This window comes from Macrosteles quadrilineatus, unplaced genomic scaffold, assembly GCF_028750875.1.
Source record: "Macrosteles quadrilineatus isolate MER2022 unplaced genomic scaffold, UCM_ALF_1.0 Scaffold_6__1_contigs__length_79288215, whole genome shotgun sequence".
NCBI classification, from domain to species: domain Eukaryota; kingdom Metazoa; phylum Arthropoda; class Insecta; order Hemiptera; family Cicadellidae; genus Macrosteles; species Macrosteles quadrilineatus.
This window is the reverse complement of record NW_026542599.1, coordinates 43,812,712-43,840,509: the sequence shown is the minus strand read 5'-3', so window position 1 is coordinate 43,840,509 and position 27,798 is coordinate 43,812,712. Positions and strand designations below refer to the sequence as shown.

Genomic DNA, 27,798 nt, shown 5'->3' with positions numbered 1-27,798 from the left:
TGCCTCCGATTTGGAGCCGTCAACATCTAGAGGGCTTCTTCTCTTTGCTTAAATCAAAAGGTAGGAATTACGTAACGACGAACCCTCCAGAAGTAAACTTTCTGAATTTGGTCTTTAAGGGAGAAAACCCATGATAGTAATTTAAACTTTTGTTTAATCCTAAAAAAGTGTCTTTTTAACATCATTGAAATATTGTAATGAAAAACCAAACAGACAGATGGGAATTCGCTTAGTCTGTAGGTTTGCTACGGCTGGTGTATTATGTAAATCTTTGATTATGTTTTCTAGAAGAAAATTAAGACAGTGTATACTAATAATACCCATAAGCCATAACATTAACTTGTATGGTTTGTAGTAATTGATTGCACAAGCTTACATTCGGCCCATGTGGACGAGTCACTCAGTCTACAATTAGTACGTTAGAGGAAGTCTCTTGATTAAAATTTTTTCGATTGAGGTGTTGCGAGAGAAGGATGATGTGGCACTTTACCGCTGAAGGGTGTGAAAGGGTTAGTCATGAGAGACATTGTTTAGTAGACACTTTTGAAACCTTGCTAACACAGCGCTATACACTAGAGGAGTAGGGGTGAACAAAATTCCTTAAGTTAGGTTTATGTTTAGAAAACTATAAAAAAAAAACTTTTATAAGGAGAGAAAACTAATTTTGAATTAATAAGGGGTTTTAAGGTTTCAGGTAGCTCGATGTGTCTCAATTAAATCCACTCAAATAGTGAATTATCATAATTTATATATTCTATGTAATGTAAAGTAAAATAAAAGTCCCAAAACTTAACTAACCTGTCAGAACTGACCTGCGTAATACACAGAAACACAGTCAAACTTCATATAGAAGATGAAAAGGCATGATTTGTAATGGATTACTGACATTTCTACATCAATTCAAATCACAAAATCTTGATGGAGAGCAGATAGTCTAGCTAATAAATTATTATAAAAATTAGTGTACTTTCCATCTTCTCTACTTACATCAATCGTAAACTTTGTTTTAATTAATCAAAACACTTTGCAAAGATTGTAGAGACAAATATGAAAGTTTTTTAAACAAAACAACAGCGTTTAGCCAGCTAAAAATACGTTTTTAAGCATTTGCTATTCAATTTCTTTGAGGAAGTGCCTTTTCCCCAACCTCTGCAACCATATTCCTATTTATACCCCCTCAAAAAATGATCTTCTGGCTCCATGTACTTATTTCTTCATACTTTCCACCTTTAGCCAATTAATAATTCTACAAAATTCAAGCAATCCTTGGTTTGTTGCTAACGCGGCTATTTGTGTTTAGGACTTCAGATTGAGGATTAGATTGGACCCCAACAAATCAAAACGAGTGTAGAGGGTTTTGTACTTCTAAAGGAGTTGCCGGATCTACCCTAAAACCATGCCTCTGGTGTGGATGAAAAATAAAAGGGGTTTCCCTACGGAATACCTTCATGGTTGTTATTGGAATTTGTCAGGTTTTTTGTATAAGTATGAAATATTCTACACTTCCATACGTATTATTTGGAATAAAGAGCACAACGAGATAATATTTAAGCCTATACAAACGTAAGCTTAACCAAGCACTTTTACGTTTGGAGCTATCTGAACGGGATTTAAAAAACTAAAATGTCGATTAAAATCAACTCTTTATTTAATTGTTGGTGTTGGTAAGTTTATAATATTAATATCATGAAAACTATCCATCATTAGTCAAACAAATAAAAAAATAAAGATATGCATGTGTAGAGTAAAAAAAGTAGATTACACTTTTTCATATGTTTTTTGTACACGGACATTTGTCTGGATTGTTGTTTACATAAATTAATTGTTTTTCCCAGCGTTAACCAGGTTTTGTACTTAACCATGATGAGATAGGTCCTTTAAATCTGAAGAAGAAATAGGATTCCCAATCCCGAAACGTCTTGAGGCACGTGTTATTCAGTGATGGAAAATGTTCACACAAATCTTTGTCAATATTTTCAAAAACACATTTAATCAATCAAATAAAAAAATTTAATATTCTTTTATATTTATTGGTCATTATGACCCTATAGCTTACACCCTACTGATACTATACAGGTTCTATTGTATATTTCTGGTACAGGAAAACGCTGATTGTATCGGTAGCATAATATTAATTAGTACTAATTATTACATACCATGTATTACATTGGTATTATTTACACTGTCCATGTAAACACAGTAGCACAGTATAGTTTGATTGTCTTGTGTACATATTTGAAGATTATTTCTATTTTAAATAACTATAACATCTGGCTAGGTATTCTTGCTATTTTTTACCATATGGTATGATTTTTGTTTTCATATGTTGCTTTTGCTTGGAAGATAACCTTTGATTTGTTCGTTCTGGTACTTTTACTGAAATAATATAGTTGTTCAATTATTCTAAACTCTAAGCTTTTTAGCGAACTTCCCATTAGAATAAACTATTGCCGTAGGTGGCATGGTAAGACCTAGACCCGGGATCTGGTTGATTTTCGTTTTTATTTCCCCAGAGAGAAAACCCCCATCTGTTCAAAATGTTATATGTATCCGTAAACACCTAACCTCAAATTATTTTGATCCGATTTTAAATAAAGTTCGGCATGGATTTGTAAGGCTGGATAAACTAGAACGATTTCACAAATCAGCAAAATCGGGTAATAGGAAAAGGTTTTTATGGGGGTTTGAAGTTTTTAAATAACTCGTTTTATCATATTTTGCCAATATAAACAATCCATTTTGTATTACAGTCATCAAGTAGAGCTAAAAAAACGAACAATTTTGTACGTTGAAGCACTTTCTAGAATTAAAAATTACGGAGAAAATAAAACACCCAAATTTAAAATTTCTACGTTATTTCTATGTAGAAAATTAATACTGTTGTAGATTACTTGATTACTTGGATTCAAATTGGACGATGGGTTTTAATTGATACACTTACGCGTCTATAATGTCTTTGTCCCTAAGCAAACCTTCCTTAGCACTTATGTATTTAACCTCCATAACCCCCCCCCCCCTCTCATTTGGATTAATCTAACGGCCCCATTACATTTAGCACAAATAAACAGTCGGGTTATACAACCATTAGCCGCTTAACTACACTTAAAACGTTTGATAAAGATAAAGTGCAAATTTGATCATTCGAAACTTTAATTAAATAAGTGTATTTATTCCCAAATAATGGTATAATACGCGTACATGAAAGTGAAACTGGTGTTAACAAGCTTACATAAAGATAAATTGCCTACTTAAATTATTTTCTAAAAAAAAAGAAAACTAAATTGGAAACAACAAAATATTATATTAATGTAAAGGTTGTAGAGGGTTCTCGTTGTATCTGTCACCTATCCTTTTAGTTTTATCATTGAATATACAACGTTATAATGTTAATTCATTTATAATAACTTTGCCTTTGTTATTATTACATAAAATCATACACATGTAAAACATGTACTCTTAAAACTAATGTTTTCGTCATTGGTGCACTCATACGTAGCTGTACATGAAATACACATCAAATCAGGATTTGGATTAAACGATAGGATGGAAAGCCCAATTGAAGTTTCCAAAGTTAATGTAAACTTTATTGCCCGTTAATTAATTTGATATTTGAACCACTATCATATCTTTTTCTACAAAAGGGAAAGAGCGTTTACAAAAATAGCAAAGTTTCCACCACTACCTACTGTCGGGGTAGTAGTCATTTCATTTTCTAAGAACCACAAGTGCACCCTGTAAAAAAAGGCATGGCAGGTTGGTAAAACGTTTCATGCGTAGCACTGTATCCATTTGTCAAATAGTTCGATATTTAAACTACGATCACAATTTCTGCATCCAAAGAACCAAAAAGAAATGTTAAAAATCATATAGTTCCATTCTTTCACGACCTAGAAATTTGCAATTTAAAACTTTACATGTATCTTTTTACCTTTCAGTCCCCAAATCGTATCACCAAAATCAATGCGTGTTCCAACCGAGTAACAATGCGAATCACGTAACCGAACCGTGGAATTAGCTTTTATTCGTTCTTTCAACAGAACTAGTGAACTCCAAAGCTAATAGCAGTCGTGCGATGCAAGCTAAGGTGTAACGGAGTATCAGAAACGGTTACCTAAGGTGTAACGGGGTATCAGAAACTGTTACAGTAAAGTAAACTCTATCGTGTAAATAAACTGTGCAGAAATAGAACCGTGCTTACGTGGACAATCACCTGGGCTAAAACATAATGCGATACACTTTTGCATTGCTTTAAGTGGTAGTTTTCTAATGTTAAGTTATTCTGGTCTAAAAGATTGTGTAATTTTCTTTTTACTAGATAGCTAACCGCTGAGTGGGCTTGCCAAAGTGTAAGAACGATCTATTATCACATAGTTGAAATGTGAAGCCAATGGTTGGGTAAATGAAGAAGTCGTCCGTCGTTACAAATAGATACATAATTAAACATCATTGGTGTTTGAAGAGATTTGAACTAGGTTTCTAAGCAAGGAGTAACCACCGCTCTAACCATTACACTAGGCCGTCCACACTTTAAATTGCTTACAACAAGTTTAGATAAATACAAAGGACACAGAAAAAATGTATAATTAGTATAGGCGGGAATTATAAATTATTAAATACAGGTAACAATGAACACAACAACAACGAACATACACTGAAACGACTTGGAATACACAAAGGTGAAATTATAGTGGAATAATCGACCGTTTACTAAAAGCCTTCCGGTAGCAAGGGTCGAAAGTCAACCGGGCGAGGTCGGGTTTAAGGTAATTAATTAACAGTGTTTGGCTGGAAAGCAGCTGAAACAATGCCGCCATTGTACAAGATGGATGGCAGCCGTGATAAATGAGATGTGACGTTGCTGTGAAATGGAGGAGGGGGGGGGGTAAACTGTACTACGAAGTATACATCTTACACAGTACACTGTAATGGAACAGGTAGTTATACACAGTATGTATAAATTACAGTATACATACTGTAATGTAAGGAGTACACCGGACCTATCAGTTAGTACAATATACAGCACTGCAATTTGAGAATCTTGTCTTGCTCTTGCATTGTAATGCAAGATTTTTACTATAATTCTCAACGTGTAACGTTACGTACAGCGACATTATAGGCTTCTTTGACTGCATAAAACTGTTATACTGTAACAAGAGGAACAAAGTTATGCTCAATAATCGATGCTGACAATATAATTTGCTACAATAGTTTTAAACGAGTAACCTTTTATACACGAATTGTCTTAGCTAGGTATCATAAGGAACCGAATCACGTGTTTAGTGTGCACCAAACTGTTTACTTGGTGTTAGACTTATTAGACTTTCCGTACACAAAAAGGGTGTTTAGCACAAAATCCCACTAAATCACGTTTTCAGTGCCAAAGCACCGAATTGTTTAAAATCCTTCAGCACCGGATGATAATTTAGTACACAAAGACAATACTCAACAAGTGACAACTAAGGATAGCTGAACCCCCATCTAATCCTACCCATCGGCATCGGGCACTAAAGTGAAGATTCTTCTTGTTTGCCCAGGAGGTAGGATTCTAGGGGTAAAGCACTTCGGCGACCCATCTACTCGAGGTTGTGACGTGACTCATCGGGACTTGCCAGTGGGGTGTTTCTTCAGGATCTAGTCTTTTTTAGCCTATAGTTAGTGACTAACCTCGAGTATCTCATCTCCCACGCAGATTCCCCCGGTCTTGAAGGCAGAGCCCTTGGGGTTGATCCCGCAGACGAACACTGCCATACGGTTGCGGTCCTTGTGCCCGGCCAGACTGATGCCCAGCCCTTGGTGGCCCTTCTCCAGCTGCACCATGACCACGCCCGGCCCCAGGTTCCCATACTTCTTTTTCACTTTATCTGTAACCGAAGAATTACATCAATCCAACTGATCATAGTAAAATTATGCACACTGCTGGGAATTTTAAAATCTGGGTGGTAGTAATTAAATTACGCAACTACGAACCTACCAGAATGTTTCTACATATGTTGTCTTTATTGGAAAATAGTGGTAATTGTTAGTAATGGTAATGCACACAGAATTAAATTACGATAATGACTTCTGCATATTCGGGTTTTCATGTTGGATACAGTTGTTGTTTCCAAGGATGATATGCAGGTGCGATATTCTGTTATAGCATGGTAGCTGAGTGGTTAAAATTCTCAATTAACAATCAGAAGGTCGCTGATTTGATCCTTAAAATAGTCAGAACCTTTTGGTACTTCAAAACTGTACCCAGCTGTAATTCCTCATTGGACTAATAAATGGAACTGGCTATAGCTGAGTGCTCGTAAAATCTACCAAATGTAAAAATAATTTTCCGTGAAATTAAGATCCTTGCATTTTATATCTAAAGACTACGACAAAGGTTTCTGGTTCCTGAAAAACACCAAAGACGTTGAATATTGCAAGTAAACATTATTAGTCCTAATGCAAAATCACGATCTTTTTACATGTTGGTTACGTCTTCGATGATGATAATTACGACTAAATGTTGTTTATTTTACGTTGTATTTTTTCAATAGTTGTCTTAATCTTGACCATAAACTGGGACGGGTGGCATCGTCCTGTAATCCAGCTACTAGGAGATTACGAATTGTGGATATTTATAGGCACGCACTGTGGATGCGATACTCCCGCACCAGTGACCTGAAAATTAGACCAATTCGGTAAAAATGTGGTTCCAATTCCACTATAAACTGTAGGTCCATTAGTTGCCATTGGCTGTATGGGCCATTAATTAACAGCTGTGTCTAAGGTATATTTCGGCCTTAGTTACTAACAAGACTACAAGATCGCGCCCCTCATCCTACACTTATCTCCATTCATACTTGGCTTAAAATACCTACTTTGTATGGTCGCCATTTCATTGAAAAGTATTAATAAAAGTATTAAAGTATTGAAAAAGAGGAGATGCAAACGTTAAAAATATTATTGTATTCGGCCATAAAGGTTTGTTTTTAATTAAAAAGAAATGAATCGTTACCCAAAACAATTCTATATCTTCATACTACTTATTGGGATGAAACAATCTATAATACCATCTATGGGATACTTAAAATGTGCCCAACAACATTTAGCAAAACTTTGTTGATTACAAGAAATCAAAACACTGGCTGAGTTCACGGTTGACTAGATCAAGTCCCTACATCACAATACATTATCTCGTCTCCCCCAACGCGGAGAAGGAAGCTACAGTTTATCTGCCCAAGGGACAGCTTTATGTCCTGCCTTGTGATGAGCGATGAGCAAAGTTAAATGACAGATACGGTTGCAGAGTAAACAGTGTGTGGGTTGTGTTATCTAGCGATTCTCTCAACCCCAGAGAACACCCCTTGTATCTCCCTCATATTGGTTGTTGGGAGGGGGAGGGGGGCACAAACAATAGGTAGCGATTGCATGAGAGGTCTTTACAGAGGTAGTCTCTGTGGAAGGAGGGGGATTAAAACATAAACTGATGAGGAACTAGTGGAAAACTTGTTACCAAAGAATTACCGCGAAATTGTCAGTAGTTTCAAGGATGTCGGAGCCCTTTCTGAGAATGACTAGTAGTGATTTTGAATATTTGATTTCAATGATCGGACATAAAGTTCAAACTGTGGAAAACAACGTGAAGCGATTTCTTCCATTGTGTCATGTCAGCTAACCAAAACACCCAAACGAGGGTACCTAACATGAATACCCAGATTTAAAAAACAACAATAAAAAATACGGTAAAACCCCTAAGAAGAATCTGCTCCGATTATGAATGATCCTAAAAACGCCACTAAAAGAACAATGCAGGAGTTTTGTGAACACTCTGCAAATCGTACTTGGCAATTACAAATGTGTCGACTACATGAGATAACAAACTAATTTCGATGTAGTTAAATTACAAAATGCTAAGTGAATGATTAGAATAGAGTAACAATTGTGTAGCGGAGTTAGTGCAGCATAAACGTATCCCATACACAGTATTATATTGTCTTTGCCCATACCCATACCCTTTATAATTCTTTGAAAATTAATTTCATTGAGCTGAATGAGAGGAAGTAATGCTGATTTTCTATATTGATTGAATGAATTATTATGTGAGATGTTATATAGTATCGTCCATCACTGTATACTAACACCCTACATGTAGTCTAATGTCAGTATGTCTAATGACCGAGTTTGAAGAGACTAATCTTGTATGTTTATTCTGTGCTCTCTGGTTTGTAGTCTATTCCCCACGCTAGAAACAGTTTTCACGAAGCCAGATCTCAACACATCAGTTTTCCTTCAACAATAGTATTCCCTTCACCAATCAAACGTCAGTCGACACATTGTGATTTATGTTCCACAATCCTAATGTATCTTCTGTGTAGAGAGGACTATCAGTTTTCCTTTGTCAAATGCATTTTGTCACTCCATTTAAAATAGATTTTTCCTTATAACTGGACAGTTTTGAATATTAACTCTGATTTGTAAGTCTCCTATGTTATCTTCATACAAAATTTACATTTTGATCCATCATTTTACAAATCTTTCATTTTCCTTTATAATCATACACCGGTTAGTTACATTGTTTTCTTTTATCTTCAGCAACTTGACCGTCACCTATTTGTATAATCGAATAACTGTTAGGCTTAGGTTCATACACTATCTATTATGTGTTATATGCATTCTATATGTATTTAATTTATGTGTTTTTGTGTTATACCCTATTGGAATTTTTTAAAGTTTTACCCAGGGAACGATCCGGTCTATACTCTAGTCTTGTTACTATTTAATATAATTTAATGTAATGGTCTTAAATACCATCATTAATGGTCCAGGATCTCGCTTGAAATCAAACCAGCGACCTTCACAAGGTGAGCAGGTCGTGCATTAATTGCGCCAAAGAGTTCCTTAATTGTGCTAAGCCCTCAAAGGATCCCAAAAATTGTTCCTTTAGTTACGCAAAACCCAAACCAGGTAGGTACGAGTTGCTGGTAGAAAGAATGTCCTTGTTCATCCTAACCTAACCTAATACTTTAGAAATGATAACCTTACCTAATTTAAACTACTCAGTTATACAGTCTAAGAGGGCCGCCACTGGACGAAGTCAAGGAAGGTATCGGGTGGCTCCCTGGAGTAGTTGGCGCAATTCACGAATACCCGATTAGCTGACTCAGGTCAGTTGGCGCAATTAATGCCCACCCGGTGAGCACTATAACGACTGGGCTACTATACCCTACTATTTTATAGCTTTGTAACGAATACTTTAGCCCAGAAAATATACAAAGCGTTGTGAGCAAACTCAAATAAAATGGTTTCCAAGTTGTTAAAAGGTAAAAATTACACAGACAATGATGCGGATAAGCTTAGAGCTCTGCTTCTCTAAGTAGTTTATTACCTAGGAATGGGGTTAATGTCTGAAAACTCTGTGTAAACAAATTACTGTAAAATCAGTTTTTATTTTATTACAGGGCGCATCTGGTCGTGCATGTAAGTTATAGGCAGAGGTGCACTTCTCTCCGAGTATTGCGGTAATTGTCTATGCGATTCTGTGACTCGGGTGTCCGTAGCCTACTATTCTGTGTGCAATTAAGATACATCAACAAGTGAAACCAAATACGACGACAAACTCGTTTGCAAGAACTGTCTCTTCTCTGAAGATGAAGATCACCACACTTCGAAAAATGCCGTTCCAATATGAGCTGTTTTATACGCAAGTAAACCTGAAATATTTTTTTTTTATTCCTGACCAATGCAACAATCGACATAAAACTCATTCCTACACACACCACGTGTGCGGCCTACTGAAGGAACTCCACACTTTAACCAATGTCATTACACAACTTATCTGCTCTGTGATCTCAACGTCGGAGGCTTTGCCACATAAGGTATACAATAAGGTAGATAACAAAACACGCTTAAAACATGTGCAAATACAACTGTGCTGTCTTGTCAACGTTTTAAGAGCTCTGTTATACATGATATGGCACAGAAGGGTTTAAGGTAGATTGCAGAAATACTTATTATTCTATACTCTAATACGAACTATGTCTGGTTGTGGGTTTGTAGAATTTATCTCGAAATGCAGCGGAAGAATGTTACCTGAAGTTTCGAATAAGAGACTTTTGAGTCTAAATATTCGATTAGTGAAAACCACAGCTAAAACACTCGTATTTTGCCATACGACTCGTTTGAAAATTTGAAAACTTAACACTGGGCTTATGGAATGTCATCATGGCTACGAAAAACAACGAAAATATAGACAAAAGAATCATAACATGAGCTTACAAACGAACCAACACGACAAAATACGGTACAAACGAAGAAACATTTGGGTAAAGATAATATGTACCCATTCGGGTAACTAAAATCAAACGAATATATTTCACCAAACATTGAAAAGAATTTTTAACAATTTCTTGCTCACTTTTTCTTGACAGTAGAATAAAAACATTTAAAAATATTACGTGTAAATGTAAATTACAACAAAACACCTTTTTTATTAGCTGTTATAAATTAAGCAGATAAACCGTCAAAACAATGTTTATGTAAAGATTGGCTCTCACAAAAACGTGGTGTGACTATTATTGACTTCAAATAGATGTGCGTTTCGTGTTAGTGATCTTTGAGTGCGCTGCCATCGACTAAATTTTTCTCTCTTATTTTAAAGTGGATTTTACAATTTATATTGCTCTCTTTTTTCACCAGAAGACAACCGATATTTTACATATACATTATACAAATTATTCAGTTTTAAAAATGGTTGAAAAACAAGAATCTGATTTTAAACGAAATGTGCTTTTTTATCGGACAGAACTTACATTGAAATTGTCTTAAGTTGATTAATAGCTTCCTAATAACTATGTATATATTTAATTCAACGAAAGCAAAGCGATCTTGACTATCAAGTTCATAATGTGTTAAATTATAGTTATTTAGCCGATACAATCTTAGAAACATCTCCGAATTCTTAGGCTATGCAGGATAATCCAATCCAATATTTTTAAACATTTTCTAGATCATATGTTTAGTACTCGAATGAAAACACATCTGCGGTTAAGTTCCCTACAAACACATAGGCTAAGTAGTCAGGTTCAGAGTGTATTTTAAAAGCTAAAAGAGTCTGAAAGGACCGTGTAAGCGAAAGTGTTGCATTCTATCGAGTGGAGGGTCTGCTTTTATGTTACTATTCTCCTATGCTTTTCACCTTATAAGTAATTTACTCCTCTATTCTATGTCTCAATAGTATAGTTTTTATTTTACACAAAATTTTGAACTCTACTACTTTCGTTCTGGGATGGGATAGATAAATCATTTGTATCAAATACATAGCATATGCAACTAATTCTTTTCAATTCTCTTCAGGAATATCTCGAGGTGTCTGTATGAGGACAAATTATAGAAAAGCTATAATTTAGAAACCACTCTACTACAAAGACATCCCATATTTCACACCTTCAACAACATGCAACGTGTACATAGCTTCTTAACACAGAATAATTAATTACCCTTGGTAAAGGAAAACTAGTATTAATTTGTTACAGGCCAATTAAAGATTTTACTTTATCCCATCACTTAATGCAGAAACAGCGACTGTAATCGCTGACGGTGACGGAGTTGGTAGAGTAAGAAAAACATATGTTAGATTTCCATTAGCTATTTTTCTTCTTATTGATTTTAGGTGACGTGATCATCATATGATTTTTAAAACAGAACGAAAAAATTTAATTATCAGTCGTTGACAAATGCCTTGAGTTGAAGACTTAGGCCTAGCCCAAGCTGTAATCCTATTAGGACTAAGTGCAATCTTTAATGATGTGAGCATTCTTCGTTTCCTGATTCTAACGCAAAACACTTTTCCTAGTGTAAAACTGACATAAAAGACGGAAACCTCTATTTATATAATTTGCTAGAATGTTGCCGAACACGATTTACAAAGAAAAACGATCTTTAGATTGTGCAGTAGTGGGATGAGTGAATTTGCAGAATCCAAAATCTAAGCTTATCACACTTAACGTCAGAAGAGCTCATCGTTTACTCGCATTCACAAACAATCCTTACAATCCACGGGATCGAAGCCACGTCTACATCGGTGTCGTGTTGAATTATTACCCAACCACCGATTACCACGCCGTCCGCGTCCTCCCTGATACAGACATAAATCAATTCTCGCGGCACGAAACCGGCAAAAAACCGGCCCGACGCGTGTTTTCGACGTTGGACGACCGTGTGTTTTATTAAACACACAGTTTGTACGCTTGTACGCTTTGCACGTACCGCTCCAGTATGTACCGCCGTTCCAAGCGTGTTTTCCCATCGCTGGAATTGGAGCGATTTTAAAACGACCGATTACGGCCCTAATAGCTCCTCGGAACCTGTAGTTGTAATGTCCGTTTTTGGACGAAGATAAAAAATAGCGAAACCTACCCATGTGTTTGTAGGTTTCAGAAATGCGTTAGTGGTGGCATCGTCGTTGCAGTTTTATCGCAATAGATAAAACCACGGATAATAGAACATAAACAAGTTCATAAACATCTTACTTCATTGGCCCGGAAATAAATATGTTTGTAATAATATTTAGAAACCGCCAAAAAAACTTCCAAATCAGCTGTTACGCTTATTAGTATTTGTACCTTTCATATATCCGAGGATTAAACATAAACATATTTTTTGTAGATTTATCAAACGTATGGTTCTATTAAGACAGTTTTTAGTCTTTTTCGTCATCCAGAAGTACAAACATCTGTTTCCATATACCCGTATGCGAAAGTAGCTATTTTATCCATCTAACAAAAACATCAGCCAAACAGTTTCATTACTTCTAGTAAGTTTATCAAATTCTGCTGTAGTCAATTGTTTTAGTATACATCTCATATCACATTGATAATGTAATTTATTTGTGTTCATCTTTGTGAGGAATATAGTTAAAGACAGATTACTTCATCCGTTTTATAACTTAATAAAATATTTATTACAATTTTAGCAATTTTGTATTTAATGTATGGGTTTATCTTGAATATCTTTCTTAAAATCATTGAAACCGTTTGTAAATAATTACAAAACAAAAACATGAAAACAAATTTGGGAGTTTGAATTCATGTATTAGTTTAAATAAATTTTCAAATCCGCTCCATTTTGATAAGAAAAATTAAAACGAAAACGTCATCTCTACCAGATAGACTATAGAGAATTGGTTAGCTATTAATATATTTCATACGAGGGAAATAGTTACAAATAATAATATTATTATAACGTCGTGAATACATTTCTAAAATTGATTAAATTTGGAAATACACAAGTCATTTGGAATGCATGCCTTTGTCGACATGGAGAAGCAATTTCCTTTTCTTAGACACTTGAAAAACAATAAATTAAACTTCGCTAAAATTGTAGTCTTTATGTCTTTATATCTATCTATGAAACAAGGGGTTGAAATATTTAAAATATTTGGAATTTATTCTCGGTTGTCAAATTAGTTAAGCTTGCCTTTTGTTTAAAATGGTTTTCAAATATAAAAATCCCAATGTCACCAAACCAAAAAATGTTCCTAGCTTTGTAACAAACAACTTCGTACAAACAAGGAAAGCAGCTGCGCCCTTGTGATTTACATTTGCCATTGAAAATGAACTTCAGTGGCACATACTATCGTTTCCACGTTTAAATTACGCATAATTTGTGTTAAAACTATGCAATAAATATTTTGAAATTGTTTTTAAAATTAGATGGAGGTAGCAGAATACATTATTATCTTTAATCAAATGTAGTATGTAGTACTAATTAGTGTGTGCCACATCTTGTAATTCTAATTTTTGAAATATGATGGGTAGCCTACAGAGAAGAATTGTTTTGTATTATCAGAGATCTTATATTTATTTGTTTTGAACCCTAGTGATCCATCAAGTTTCGCTATTTTACAAACAACCCAACATGGGCGATTGAAACACTTGTATTGTACATTATGAAGAAAATGAATCACTTCCAAAGTGTTGGATATTATTACCATTGACTTATTTTAGCTTAATATTCTAAACACCTTGACGACTCATAATCAAGGGTTTGGTTTGAATGCTTTTTAATTTTACCTTTGGTTTAACCCTGCTGAAATACCCGTGTAAAATATCCCATTTTCGTTTCCTAAATCTAACGTTCTTATTTTGTGTCGACATTTGACAGCAAACCCAATAATGAAATTAATTAATGAAACAAACTTTAATCATGGAATTTCAAGGAATAAAGTACCTTTTCTGGGAAGTGAAGCCGTTGAAGCGTTTCCCGCCATAATTGGGTCAAGGCATTGTGTGACGAGAACACTCGAATGACACATTTTACTGTTTGTCTCAGCCCATTTGCCGCCAAAACCTCTGACCTTACAAAAAACCTGCCGTATTGCGAGGGAACAAATTTAGCCGAATTCTCAGAGGTTCTTTACATTCTTGTTTTTTGTAACGTATTTTCGTCAAAAGCGAGTACGAGATGTTACGGAAGTTAGAACTGTAATTGGTTTGCCAAATCAATTTAACTGCAATTACTTGCTAGTGGTTGCACAATAGTTTGAATAAAGTTATATTTAGAAAAAAATATTAATAAATAATTCATAACAATCTCATAACAGCTTAAGGTTTCATTTTCAGTCAAATCTGTGCTGAACACAGTTTTCAATAATTATAAACATTTCGTCATGAATCACTATATTTTTGTATGTAAAGCTTTTTTTTTCCAATGGTCTGTATTCTTATCATTAATTTCACTGACTTATAATAACTTCACCACCGAGCGTTTCGTTAAGGATGAAACGGTAACCTTCTTCAAACAAGTGCGGTTTAAGTTTTACAACCTTATGGCATTAATTGAATTTTTCTTAAACCATAAGACAGGTAGGTTAAGAACCATAAGAGCTATTCGATCAAAAATTGCTTTCAGTTACTCTAAAATTACTTTTAACAGTTATTGACTTTTGTATTACATATAAGCCAGAATATCAGATTAATGTCGATTTCGAGTAACTTTACCCAGAAATGGTGTTGGTAACTGAATTCAGATATCTACGGGGGAAAAATTTACTGACATGCAGTTTTCCAGTAATTACGATCACTAGACATAAACTAACGCACTAAGACACTTCTTTTGACTATAAATAATATATATATTGAGTGTATATACAATAGTGTATTGTGTAGTATACAATCAATAGTTTCTGTCTCTGTGGGACTAGCAACTCAAAAGTGTAGAGCTACCTTGTACAAAGGACGCTCGGCCATTATCGAGAGCGACCCATGTATTATTTATTACCCTGTATATTTTATACCTTCGTGACTAGTATACGAGATTGGACACGTTACGAAAGTAACAGAATTTTTCAATTACTATTATAGGTAGGTAATCTATCTAGATTAGTAATACAATTGTTTTCAAGTCGTAAAAGAGGTAAGAGACAACATGTTTACCCAAAAAATTGAATTTACAAATCCTTTTGTAAATCTATCGACGCCAGAAAAAAGGACAGATGCGTCATAAACAGGTGTGAAGTATAACTAATAAATACAGCTAAAAAGGAAAGTTAAAAAATATTTAATCTTTTATGTTTCAACATGATAAAATTGCGTGTGGTCACCGATTGCAACACTTATTTTTAAAATTGTAAAAAAAATTACGTTTGGTGTTCTATTCATTTTTCAGCGTAGGCCTACACGATGCAACAAATACTGTATGGTTTTTTCTCACATTTGGAAATATTTTACGGAGTGGTACACATAAAAGGGGACCAACAATTAGAATTTTTTTTAAAGTTGTGTAAAAGATCTGTTGACCCAAGAACACAATGTAGAGGGTTTGCATTATGTTAATTGTGGGATTTATTAAATAAATTTAAATAACTAATGTGGGTGTTTTTTAAGTTTTTAACTTTTAACATTATAAAGGCTGGTATACGTGATTAACATGTTTTCGATTGTTCATCCATTCTTATCTACATATTCTACGTCCATCCGACGGTCTATTTCAGCCCACGCATTACACAACATTTCCCTAGAGACATCTGCATATTAGATTGATAAAATTATACATTGTATGAGCTGTAATTTGCAAACCAACTGGTGTGTGAACCACAAACGAAAATATAGGGAACACTAAATGGAAAAGAACCCACAACACACAGCCTATACCGGGTGATTTGAATCAACGTCCATACATCGGCTGATTTGAATTGGAGTCCATATTCATCGGGTAACTTCAATAAGTCTCCACTTTTAATCAGTATGGAATCCGAAAGCGAATGTTTGCTCAACAAATTGTACAAAACCACGACACGAAGATTATTTTGGCAGCGACCATCGAGTAAACAAGCGATGGTAAACAAACAACACTACATGCAGAGATACTAAACTGAAACTTGGCTACAATAAACTGTTGTAAAACTTAACTTCCTCCGAGAATAATCAACTTTAATGACTCCAAGGCATTCAGGAATGACTGGGGTTTATTTCTGTCGGGTTTGTTAACTTGTGTCCAAGTTGGAAAGCGTTGGATCAGTTGTACTTGGATCAGTAACTCTGCATGCGACGCAGAGCAAATAGCTCTTGTTTGTGATTTGTTTGCGTGCAATTTGGTTTGTTTACAATATGAGTTTAAATGTGTTTCAGACTTTATAGCCAGCTTTGATTTCTAAGTGACCACAAAGTGAAAATAAAGTTATGAAGAGTTTGTATTATAGCTTAACCGATTTCATAAGTCATTTTCCTTGTCAATTTGTATCAAATGTTGGTAAAATAATTCATTTAATGCCTCCTGAATTATTGACAGTCCACACATCAGGTTTGAGAACTATAGACATACCACGAACAAAACGACCTGCGCAGAAACGAAAAGATCACGTGGTTCGCGCAGGTAGGTGTGGCGTACCATTCAAACCTGCGCGGCTCGAAACGGCCCAGGGTTCTTTTGTTTCTGGTATTACTATAGTTTTCGGTCCAAACACCCTGACGAAACTTATAAACATTCTAGTTCAGTTTGTAGGTTGTCTGTCCACAGCCGCGACAGAGGAATATAAATCATGTTTATTCCTTGGTGACTGGTTTATAGTCATGGAAGAGGACGAGTTGATGTATTCGTACTTTCTCAGCATTAATAAAACTATTTTATTTAAATTCAAGCTTGTTTTATGCTTGAACATATTTTTGTGATATCTTTAGACCTCCAAACTACATAGAAGCTGTTTTACATGTTTTAATTAGAATTTCAAATGTACTCTCGTAAAACTGGACACGGGGAGGAATTCTATTCTCTCAAATCCTTTCTCAAATTTACATTGATAATGTCTTAAACATTTTAAAAACGACATGTTTCGTGGTTACTACCACGTCTTCAGGTTTATCCTTTTACATATAGTATTAACATATAACACATGTTATTAATGTAACGTAACATGACGTTAACATTTTGTACTCCTAAAGAGGCTAAACTTGGCAGTTGTGACTAAACATGTAAGTGTGCCAGACATCTTAGGATATTGTAAGGTGTCAAAATACTTTCTTTACTTTCTACAAAAATAAATAAATAAATATATATATATATCCAGTAGTAGGACAACCTGATACAGTAAAAGACTCACGAAATGTCAAGTTTCAACCACACTATAGTAGACTTTTTAGATCACGGGTGGATTTTATACCAGTTAATTGATAAAGGATATGATTTTTTTCTTCACTTTAACTTGTAAAATAAAGAACGATAATTTAAAGCTCCAAACAGATTCACAAAAAAAAACTAAACATTTCACCTCGAACAAAATCCAACAAATCAAAATATCAGCAATACTGAAAGTAATCACTGTCATCCCTTAGAAGTAATTTAAGGTTCTTTGTCGTCAAAGATAAACGTAATTAAGAAATTATTTCAAGATGTACAAAGGAATTTCTTGCACAAACTATGAAGTTGATAAAGCGAGGTGACTGAGATGGTAAGGGACGAGGTGGAGGGAGGGGGGTAGTTACTGTATTAAATTAACTTGTTCCTGATAACATCCTGATACAATATTTAGATGACGAGAGCGGCTAGGTGCTTATGGCAACCAGGCCAAGATTGTAGTTACCATTACATAATTGACTAACACATATTGTTAATCTGATTGTATGGGCGGCAGATTGGTTACAATGTTCACCTTAAAGTCTGAAGGTCGCTGGTTCGATTTCAAGCGAGATCGTTACCATTTCCAGATGCCAGTTGTCATTAGATTATCAATTAGTTATTCTATCTAACAACAAGGTCGACGGTAGACAGTAACAAGACGAGGGTTTGGGACGTTACCTCTTTTAAAATTGGTAAAATGACAATGACGTAGGCCTATATAGACACAATGCAAACAATTATGTTTGCCCTTCTACGCCGTCGTATGAATGTGCTCATCTTGACTAAAGGTTATGTCTTTAGTGTTTACGGCACGGTGAATTAATTCTACAGGACAAGCAAACAAATAACACTTAATTGTGTTTGAATAAAAAGAGTTTACAAAATTTGCCTTTAGGATATCCATAAGGATGATATATGTAAGGGATATTGCTAACTATCGCAGCAATAGATTTAAATGTCGAGTAAACCAAACTACAAACCGTTCCAGGGAATTTGCTAATGTCGGTTTCGGATCGATCGTATCATATAAATCACCCAGTAGTGGCGGATATATCGTCCAATAACTTCTGATGGAGGTAACCGATGTAAAGAAATTCAACCACAACCTATACACTTTTAATATTACAACCAGGCTTATAACAAGTTTCATAATTTTATGAGCATAAATGGGCAATTAATATAAAATAAAAAGAATCTCTACACTCTTTCATTTAACGTTGGTATTGGTTATTTTCAAAACAGTATCATTGAATAGTTAAGGTATTATTTTTGAATTCTCAAAAAAAAATACATGTCAGGTTTTTATGACTTATTTCCGTTCCTATAATGTGATAGGGCTCTGTTCCTTGAGCATCAAAAATTTCAAGATAAGGCTTTTTGAGAGTAAACATTGATCGGCCAAAAGGCAACAGCATTGTCAACATATGCTTTACTTACATTTTACTCAGTATCCTTTTCAAAATAAGGTTTGGTACTGCGGGGGAGGTAAAAAGTGTTTTTGGCCAAAAGTTAATAGCATAGTATGAAATAAATAAATTTGCCAAATTTTATTAGCATAGATTCATAAACACGTAAACTACAACAGTTTTCATCATTCTCCAAAAGAATGACATGGGAATTATTAATTTCTACTTTTTTGAATTTCCTCTGTAACCGTTCGGCATACAACAACGCTTTAATGTACTAAATTGTTTCTTTTTAAAGTTCTACAAAATGCTTTCGAAAGAAATTGCAAAATTTTATGTTTTTAGGGTCAAAAATTGAAAGAAAAAAACATTTTTTCCCCTTATGACCCCCATAAATCTTCGTTTCCACAGTCAGATCATGCTGGTTCACGAACTCCTACACTTCCAAGCCAAATTTCATCAAAATCGGACCAAAATTACTCAAGTAAAAAAATTTACACGTATAAAAACTTCAACAAATAGTGTTTTTGGCCTTTAGGGACGTCAAAATGGAAAAGTAGATCAGTCCCGGATTTAAGTCTTAGCGTGCCACCTACGGTAATAGCTACTTCCCTATGGGGAAATTTGCTAAAATCAAAATTATTAGATCAAGGAGAGTTTAATGAGGTATTAGAGAAATTTTTGAAAACAACATAAACATGTTCCTCTCTATTTGTTTCCACGCCGATGAAGGTATCCAACCGGTCAAGTAGAGCACAGGACTTTTGCCAATCCAGCCAATCCCCAATATTTTTTTAGGTATGTAGTATTGTCGTAACGCAATGGTTCGGAACCTGTCTTCTTACATTTGTAAGAATATACTACATGGCTCTAATACATGAAAACTGCATTCTGTGTTGGGAAACACAATATATATACCCCTTGCAAAGCACAGGTGAAATGCAAAATATTTATATGATGATCTAGATAAACTTGAGATCCTTTACAGACGCCAACATACACTGCATGCACCACTATAACAGCTAATTAATAACCTAGCCTGTACATTTATCAGGCTGACACGTCCTGAATTATACCTGCAGTAGTATTTATCATGTAGCAGGCGAGTTCTGCGGGTTGTGGCCGAGAAAGGATTTATAGCTAAACAAACGAGGATTCCGACACAGAGCACTTGTTAACGACACTAATGCTGACAGTAAACGTTTGGTGCAAAAATATAATACCATTTTAAACCACTGCACTATGGTGACGGTATGTAGTTAAAACGTTTAATGAAATAATACTATAACTAATTAGTTCATTATTATTCTGTCTATGTGGGGAAAATAACTTGGAATGATCCTTTAAAAAACAGAAAAAAATGCTACATACATAAAGTTTGGCTGTTTTCATGAAACTAGAGATTTTTTTCGATTTTAGGAAAGGAGTTCACAATATTCAAGTTTGCTGTCGAATAAGACTGGTAGACGGTTAAATACAAAACAGGATTACACAGTGTGGTATGGTGTGGATTCAGGACTGTATTGAAAGCTCACAACAAAGATATTATTAATTATACAGTAAGTCAATGATAGCTGTGGTTCATATTTTTTCCGATCTTCACTTAAGCGGTTAAGGTAAATTTTCCATCATTCTTAGTCCCTGGATCTAGACCTACATCCAGCACACAACCTTTTTGTCGTATTACATATTTCAGTATTTACGTAATATGATATACATAGTTTGATAGTAAGCTGGTTGGCAGTATATTTTTAAAACTGTAGCAAATAGACTCAAGCTAGATGACTTTTGTATACAATTTATTTCAAATAATACAATTTAACCAGGCTCATAATATAAATTCGAAATTATACATTATTTGTCCGTCGTCAACACCCACTTTAACAATAGAAGCAAAACAACAAATGACAATTTAAACAAAGAAACTGGATAAGTTTGAAGCAAAGTGGACTTCAACAAACGGTCGCCGCTGGCGGGCTGACTTTAAGAAAGGACTTTTCAACAAAATTCCCAAGTATACGGGTACATTATGCTTCCCTTCTCTTTGTAATAAATGACTTTTTCCAGATGTTTAAAAACTACTTGACGTTAGAATGCTGGTCCACCATGAGGGCATAACGCGTTAGGAGTATTTATAAAATGATATTCATGCATACATTAATTAATGTATAAATTTATGAATTCTGTGTCAATGATAAGTAGTTTTTTATTTATATGTAAATTAAAATTTCTACGTTGAATCACTATATGATTCTAATCATTCAAGATTATTGTTCCATTATCCTCTCTAAGTAATACTTTTTTAAATATTGTTTCTGTAACAAAATCATGATTTGTCAATAAAATTTTAAAGAACACCGAATTAAAGTACGTGTACTTCTAACTAAGATTGGCATTATTATACCTACTATTATAACCAACATATTTTCCACACACTCAGGTACATAAGTCTTTTCATCTCCATTTACTTTTAAAAAACTTCTACTTTCTATACAAATCTTAATTGGCACATTTATTTTTAAACACGATTTACTCCACTTATACGTTATCTCTACAACAGAACATATTTAAAACAATAACACATTTACGATAGTTGTGTACATTTTACAAATAATCAATCAATTAATCCTTTAATATTTTTGAATAAAAAATTGTGTCATTACTAAAGCTAGCTCGATCTACGGATTGTTTTCTCCGTAGTTAGACGTCAAAACAGAGCGCAAACAGCCTTTCACATTATACATACAATTTCCTTTTACACCCGACTGAGTTTTACGTTCCTCGAGTCAAAAGTAAGGGAAAACAAACGCGAGTTTTTAAAATTGACATGAACGGTAACATTGTACAGTCACTTGTATATTAAAATAATTAATTATCACATGATTGATACAATTAATATTCTCTGGGTATTATTATATACTCCTTACCTCTACATAACTTTATCGTTATGCAAATCAAATATTAGAATATAAACTAAATTTATTTTAAAATTTAGGCCAAGATTGTTTAAAGCTTATTGAATAGTATTGTCTTGTAACTAGCATAATGTCCTCATAAAATTAACGATAAAAATAGTGTTTGATTATAGTATAGTAGGATAAGAGTACAGTGTATTAAGGCTAGTAACAGTAACTCAGTAACAGTTATTTAGTATGATCATAGACAAGGGGAAGAGTGTGGTTTGATTTGATTTAAGTATCAAACGAAATAATGGTATTGAATTCCTTCCTATGATAACAGCAACATAAAAAAGCTAAATATGGGTTTTAGATTTTGCACCCATTTCAAGCGAAAAATTAAAACCTTAAGATATTAAAATCAGCAAATGTTCATAATACTCTCATCAAAAACTTCTTGTGGGGAAAAGAACATTCTTCAGAGTAACCCATCAAGCAATTACAGTTTTATGAATTTTCGTCCAATCAAAAGCCTAAAGCTAAAGCTATTAATTTTCAGGTTAATTCTCCAACCGAAAACTTTGTAGGTGATGCGTTTGTGAAGATGTCAGGGTGAAAAAGGGTATAAATTCGTGCTTAATCTTCAAACATCTCGCCAAATCAGATATATTCACCCCCCCCCTCACCAAACCCAACCCTTACCCACCACCCTCCCTATGAAACGTGCAGAGTCAGCTAACTTGCTGAATTGTGATTCGCGAGGCTTTTGTCATCACATAGTTTCCTCCGAACTCGGTTGGATACCTAAACTGTTGTAGTTTAACACATTTGGTCCCTCATTGAATAAAAAAAAATAAATAGATGCAGGCTTTGTTATAGATGTAGAAAACTTCATTTGATTGAATTTACGATTCATATACACACCTAAATTGTTGTACGAAGTTTGACACTTCCCTCCTTGGAATTTAACAAATGCAAAATATTTGGGTATAAAACATTTAACTGCAACTAAATGCTTCAGGAGTATTACATTTGATTTTTCCAAGAAATGTTAGTAGAAAATTATCATTTTAAGTCAAGACTATAATTCATGTGAAAATAAATTCGTGTTTTAGTTTAATCGTACTTAATTTAAGTTCGTTCACTTCCTAAACTGTGTACTTTGAGATCAAGTTTTTCTAGAAAGTATTTTTCAAGTACCAAGGGAAAATAAATATTTTGAAAGGCACTTTCGTTTATGATATGAATTGTGTTCATAAATACAATTTCATTTTATAACTCTTTTCGTAACAGCCATTTTAATTTAAACTTTACCATACGTAAGTAAACATGTATTTATATTGTACTAGTGAACCTGTGCGGCTCAATGCCCCACAAAATAACATAGAAATTTAGAAAACAAACTCATCGTGTTATATATTGAGTCGACTTCGAAAATTAAATACAGTAATAATAAAGCCTTAGAAGGGAAGCAGTCCAGCCATTTTTTGGCTGTATGTGTATTATATTTAGTAAATTAATAAGTGTTCAAGTTCAAGTATGTTATAGGCAGCGAGCAAGGTTATAGGGTAAACTTAGTTATTTTTTAAAGATTTTAAAAATACATTAACAAAACATTTTATTATATCCAACCAATAGGCCTATTTTGAGGGTCATAAAAATGCTGCTTGAAGAAAACACGCTTTTAAAAATAAACTTTAAAAAACAATATTTTTATCACAAAAACACTTCCATGTATACTACGATTTTAGTCTTAAAGTTACCTTCAGGAAGATTACCCTGGTCAGAGTTACTGTAACGAATTTGCGTATCCTATTAAAAGATGTAGCCTTACTTAAAACAACATATAAGTTAATATAGTTGCTCATGACTGAAATTGGTCTGGGTAGAACCATGCTGCTCTTTAATTATACAGTGCTTGTGCTGCAAATGCCAAAGATAAGAGAAATTAGCATATTTCCATTTTAAAAGGTAAGTTTGTTTTAGATGGGCACATTTTTATCCTTGAAATCCAAATATGTCCCCACTCACTTGTTCCAGTTAAGACTTTACATTCTATTATGTTGTTAACCGTTCTGATCACATGAAGCCTTGTGCCATTTATGAGGCCCTTTTTGATGTATTAATATTCCTCATCATTAAAACCACTGCCCCCTTTTATTATTATTCTAATCTGTGTCTTGGCAATCCACTGACCTCTATATTAAAAAAAACTCAGTTGGATTTTCTAGAGGGGTGTCTCCGCCTTCATCTGTTTTCGAGGACCCACTCTTCTTCCCCTTGGCATACTGACAATTAACTTGTCAAGTTCATGTAGTAATTCATTAATACTGTTGGTTTATAAAGAAAATTAGGTAAAAGTTACTTGGCTTGGTGCTTTCATAACTGCAAACTCAAAATACACCCACAAGTAAAAAAGAATCAAGTTATTGGTTAAAAAAAACTATTTTTGTGCAATATCACTATTCATATGAAGTAGATGATTTGTTTAATTTGTCAATCAGCTGTTTAGTTTCAAATGAATTGATAATGTCAAAGATTTGTGATTTTTAATACATAAATTATTATAGTAATGTTTTCTAAATCATGGTATCTCAACTAAATTGTACTATTCCCAGCATTAAAATAAAGTAGTAAGGTCCATTATGGGTAAACTTTAAGGTACACAATCCTTGATTGAAATGTAGTATACATTAAGAGTCATAATACAAAGCAATTATTATGTAGTAGACTTTGACTATTTTCAAGTAACTAACATATGTTTCTGTAAATAAAAATTATCTCCCATGTTATCCTTATGGAGAAATACGAAACTTTAAAGGGCCCTAGGGCCTCACTCTCTAATTATTTCCCTAAAAAGAAAGTTTCCTGCACAACTTCAAGTTAAGCTCTTTACAATGACACCAAAAACATGTCAATCGGTTCAGTAGTTTCGGAGGAGTAATTGTCACAAAAAACCTGCTTGCGTATTAAATAAGTAAATAGATTCATGCAAGTTACTAGTGTAAGCCTTACTTCACAATCAATTCCACAATGATTATAAGATAATCATTGTATGAGTACAGCTCACCTATGAAAATTTCCATGTGCAATAGTAATGTTAAAAATAACCTATAATGGGAGGACCAAAACAATCTATATTCATACAGCTAATTCGGGATAATAATATTCAAATCTATACGCATTCAAAAAGTTAGCAATAATCTGTATAAACCCCAACGTGAAAGACAATCAAATTATCAGTAAGCCTCATCATGCACCTAATTCTACAGTTAAATTAGAATATTCGACAAACATTCATAATAAAGCCTGAAATAATCCCCAAATACTCAATGCGATGATTATAATCATCCATGTATCGATATTGATGTATCATCGATAACCGGAACGCAGGTTTTGTCACCGTGATAGATTTATACTCAATCGGTCAACCCTTCAGACTGCGATGGTTTTGTGTGATTCTACATTACCTGCACTCTACACCCAGGGGGTGGAAATAACAGTTTTCTAAACTACTCCTCCGTTACATAAAGTGTGGGAATGGGTCTCGTAAATATACAGGAAAAATGCATTGTCAAACTTCGAATTTACACCTCAAAAACTGTTATAAACATGATAAAAACAAATGTTATATACCAACACGAAAATTTCGGGGTTTTAAGTTTAATTTACCGACATGTACAAGATAATTATGTGTAAGATAATACATTTTAGAGAAATATAACTGATTTAGCAACTTTTTTGGTAAATGTATGAGAAAAACTGTATTGCTATATTTTATAAAAAATGCATTTTCCATTTACTTACCAATCACACAACATGCTTTTATATCAAATTAATAGGTCTTATTGAGTGTCTATGTTGTGTTTATGCAGATTGTGAGAGCTTACACCTTATGTAGATCGTTTCTTGTAAAATGTCGGTGTACTTACGTTCCAATAGTAGAAATTCGCCGTTCACTTACCTGAAAAAAGGAGTGAGAGTTGTAAAAATGCAAATATTAAAACCAAACAAATACAAAATAACATTAGGGAACGATATGAATACTGTAAATAGTGTATCCTATTGATAACTCACAATGTCCTCTTCACCATGTATTTTTTACTACCATTTAAATTAAAATAATGTTAAAACATGTGTTTGCGCCATCTCCACTAACAGGGCAAATTGTATGACAGGGAAGGCAGGGATAGTTCATGATACGATGTTAAAACTTACATTTTGTACCGCAATCACCAGTCACTTAACCAGCTGCTTTACTATAGTTTATCCAAACACCAAACCCTACTGATGCGTCACTAATATCCTACAAACACTATTAGAACATAATAGACAACCAAGATCCTACAGGGTGGCGTTGTCTCATTATAACGCCTCCGGTTTCAACAAAGTCCCAATTCATTATTTACACGGCGACAAGATTATGTTGGCTTTGAAACGCTGTCCAACATCATTACGGCTAACCTATCAAGTTACCTGTGAAAAACTGAAATATAATATTGGCGTGAAACTTTCCAGAATTCAGCAATTTTTTGTATATTTTAAAAGGAAATCTACTATTTTCGTGGACATTTTAACAGTTGAACTAATATATTACAACATATCACAGGATTAATAAATTAAGTGTGCCACCCCTTAATCGTGTTCCTGATTATAATAAAATTTTTAAAGTGAACTTTATAGTGTGAACGTTTTATTATTTTTAATTTAATAAAGTGATGATTTCAGTTTTTCATTTTGGTTTATGATTTAAGTAACGAGCTGAAATTTGTATATTAATTTTTGTTAAGTACTGACTAGTGTTCAGTAAATAAATACTGTTTAATTAATACAAATAAATAATTAATTATGTTAGCTAACATCTCTAAACAAAAAAACTTGTTAATCAGGGATTTAGATTGTAATTGTTTTATTTAATAACTGTTACCTATTTTTGTTCGATCTTAACCATTACCAAAAGCATTAGTAGTGACAATTTAATACTTTGCCCATGGGAAATATTTTTGGCTTTTAAGTTTTCTATCCCTTTTCAGTTGAATTAAAAATTTCTACACAGACAAAAAATTAAATCCAGAAAAAAAACTCTTATTTGTTTGGATATGGCGGGAATTGAACCCTTCTTTCTCGCATCGAAGCCCGAGACACAAACCACTAACCTAGCATAAATTATATTGCTATTAAAACTGATGATTTTATTGACAGTATGAGTTTTAAACTGTATAATGTAATTAATTAGTTCTCACAAACATCAGCTGTTACAGATTCCATCAGACGCACCTATTGTTGTCATTTAACAATATCGCCAGATGGAATGGTTTCTTCCAGAAGACTTGGAGTAGAGACATACGACACTTTTCAGAGCTCGGAACATGATAAATGTAAAATTGTGTCCTCCTCATGCCATCTAGAGTGTCCTTTGCGCTCAGAGTTTCTTGCCTTTACTGGCTCGGCATGAAGATCTATGGGTATTTTTTATGACATTCGGGCAAGAAATGTTTAGATTATTCGACAGACGTTTTAAGAATTATAAAACTATCTTAACTGCAATTAATTCACAGACCAGTAAATCAGGTCTCCAATAAGGTGATCATTGAATCGCTTTTTTCAATGCTCAATACATTATAGAACTTTGTATACTAAATAAATATATTTAAAAGATAGTAGTTTGAAACTTGATAGGCAGAATTCATATATTTTTGACGTTCGTTACAACGTAAAATACTCAACCCCGTTTATGTACAACATTTACTTATATATGTAAAAATGCTAAAGCAAAACATTGTCACATGGGAGTTTTCTAACTGTATTTATTGTCATGTTTATTTTTGAAAGTATCACTTGTCACTGGACTTAAACTGGTGAGTAATGCTAAAGATAAAGTAGTGCTGAACAACTATTTGCACGAGATGACA

At 33.9% G+C, this 27,798-nt stretch overlaps 1 protein-coding gene across 7 annotated transcripts in view; it reads right to left on the bottom strand.

Annotated features, from left to right (window-relative positions):
* LOC128996278 (multiple PDZ domain protein-like) overlaps positions 1–27,798 on the bottom strand; it is a 318,908-nt gene that overhangs the window by 77,408 nt on the left and 213,702 nt on the right. For all 7 annotated transcript variants that reach the window (XM_054421490.1, XM_054421489.1, XM_054421486.1 and 4 more), the window contains one exon: positions 5,665–5,861. In XM_054421490.1, coding sequence (XP_054277465.1) covers positions 5,665–5,861 — 197 coding nt within the window. The remainder of the gene's footprint in view (positions 1–5,664; positions 5,862–27,798) is intronic.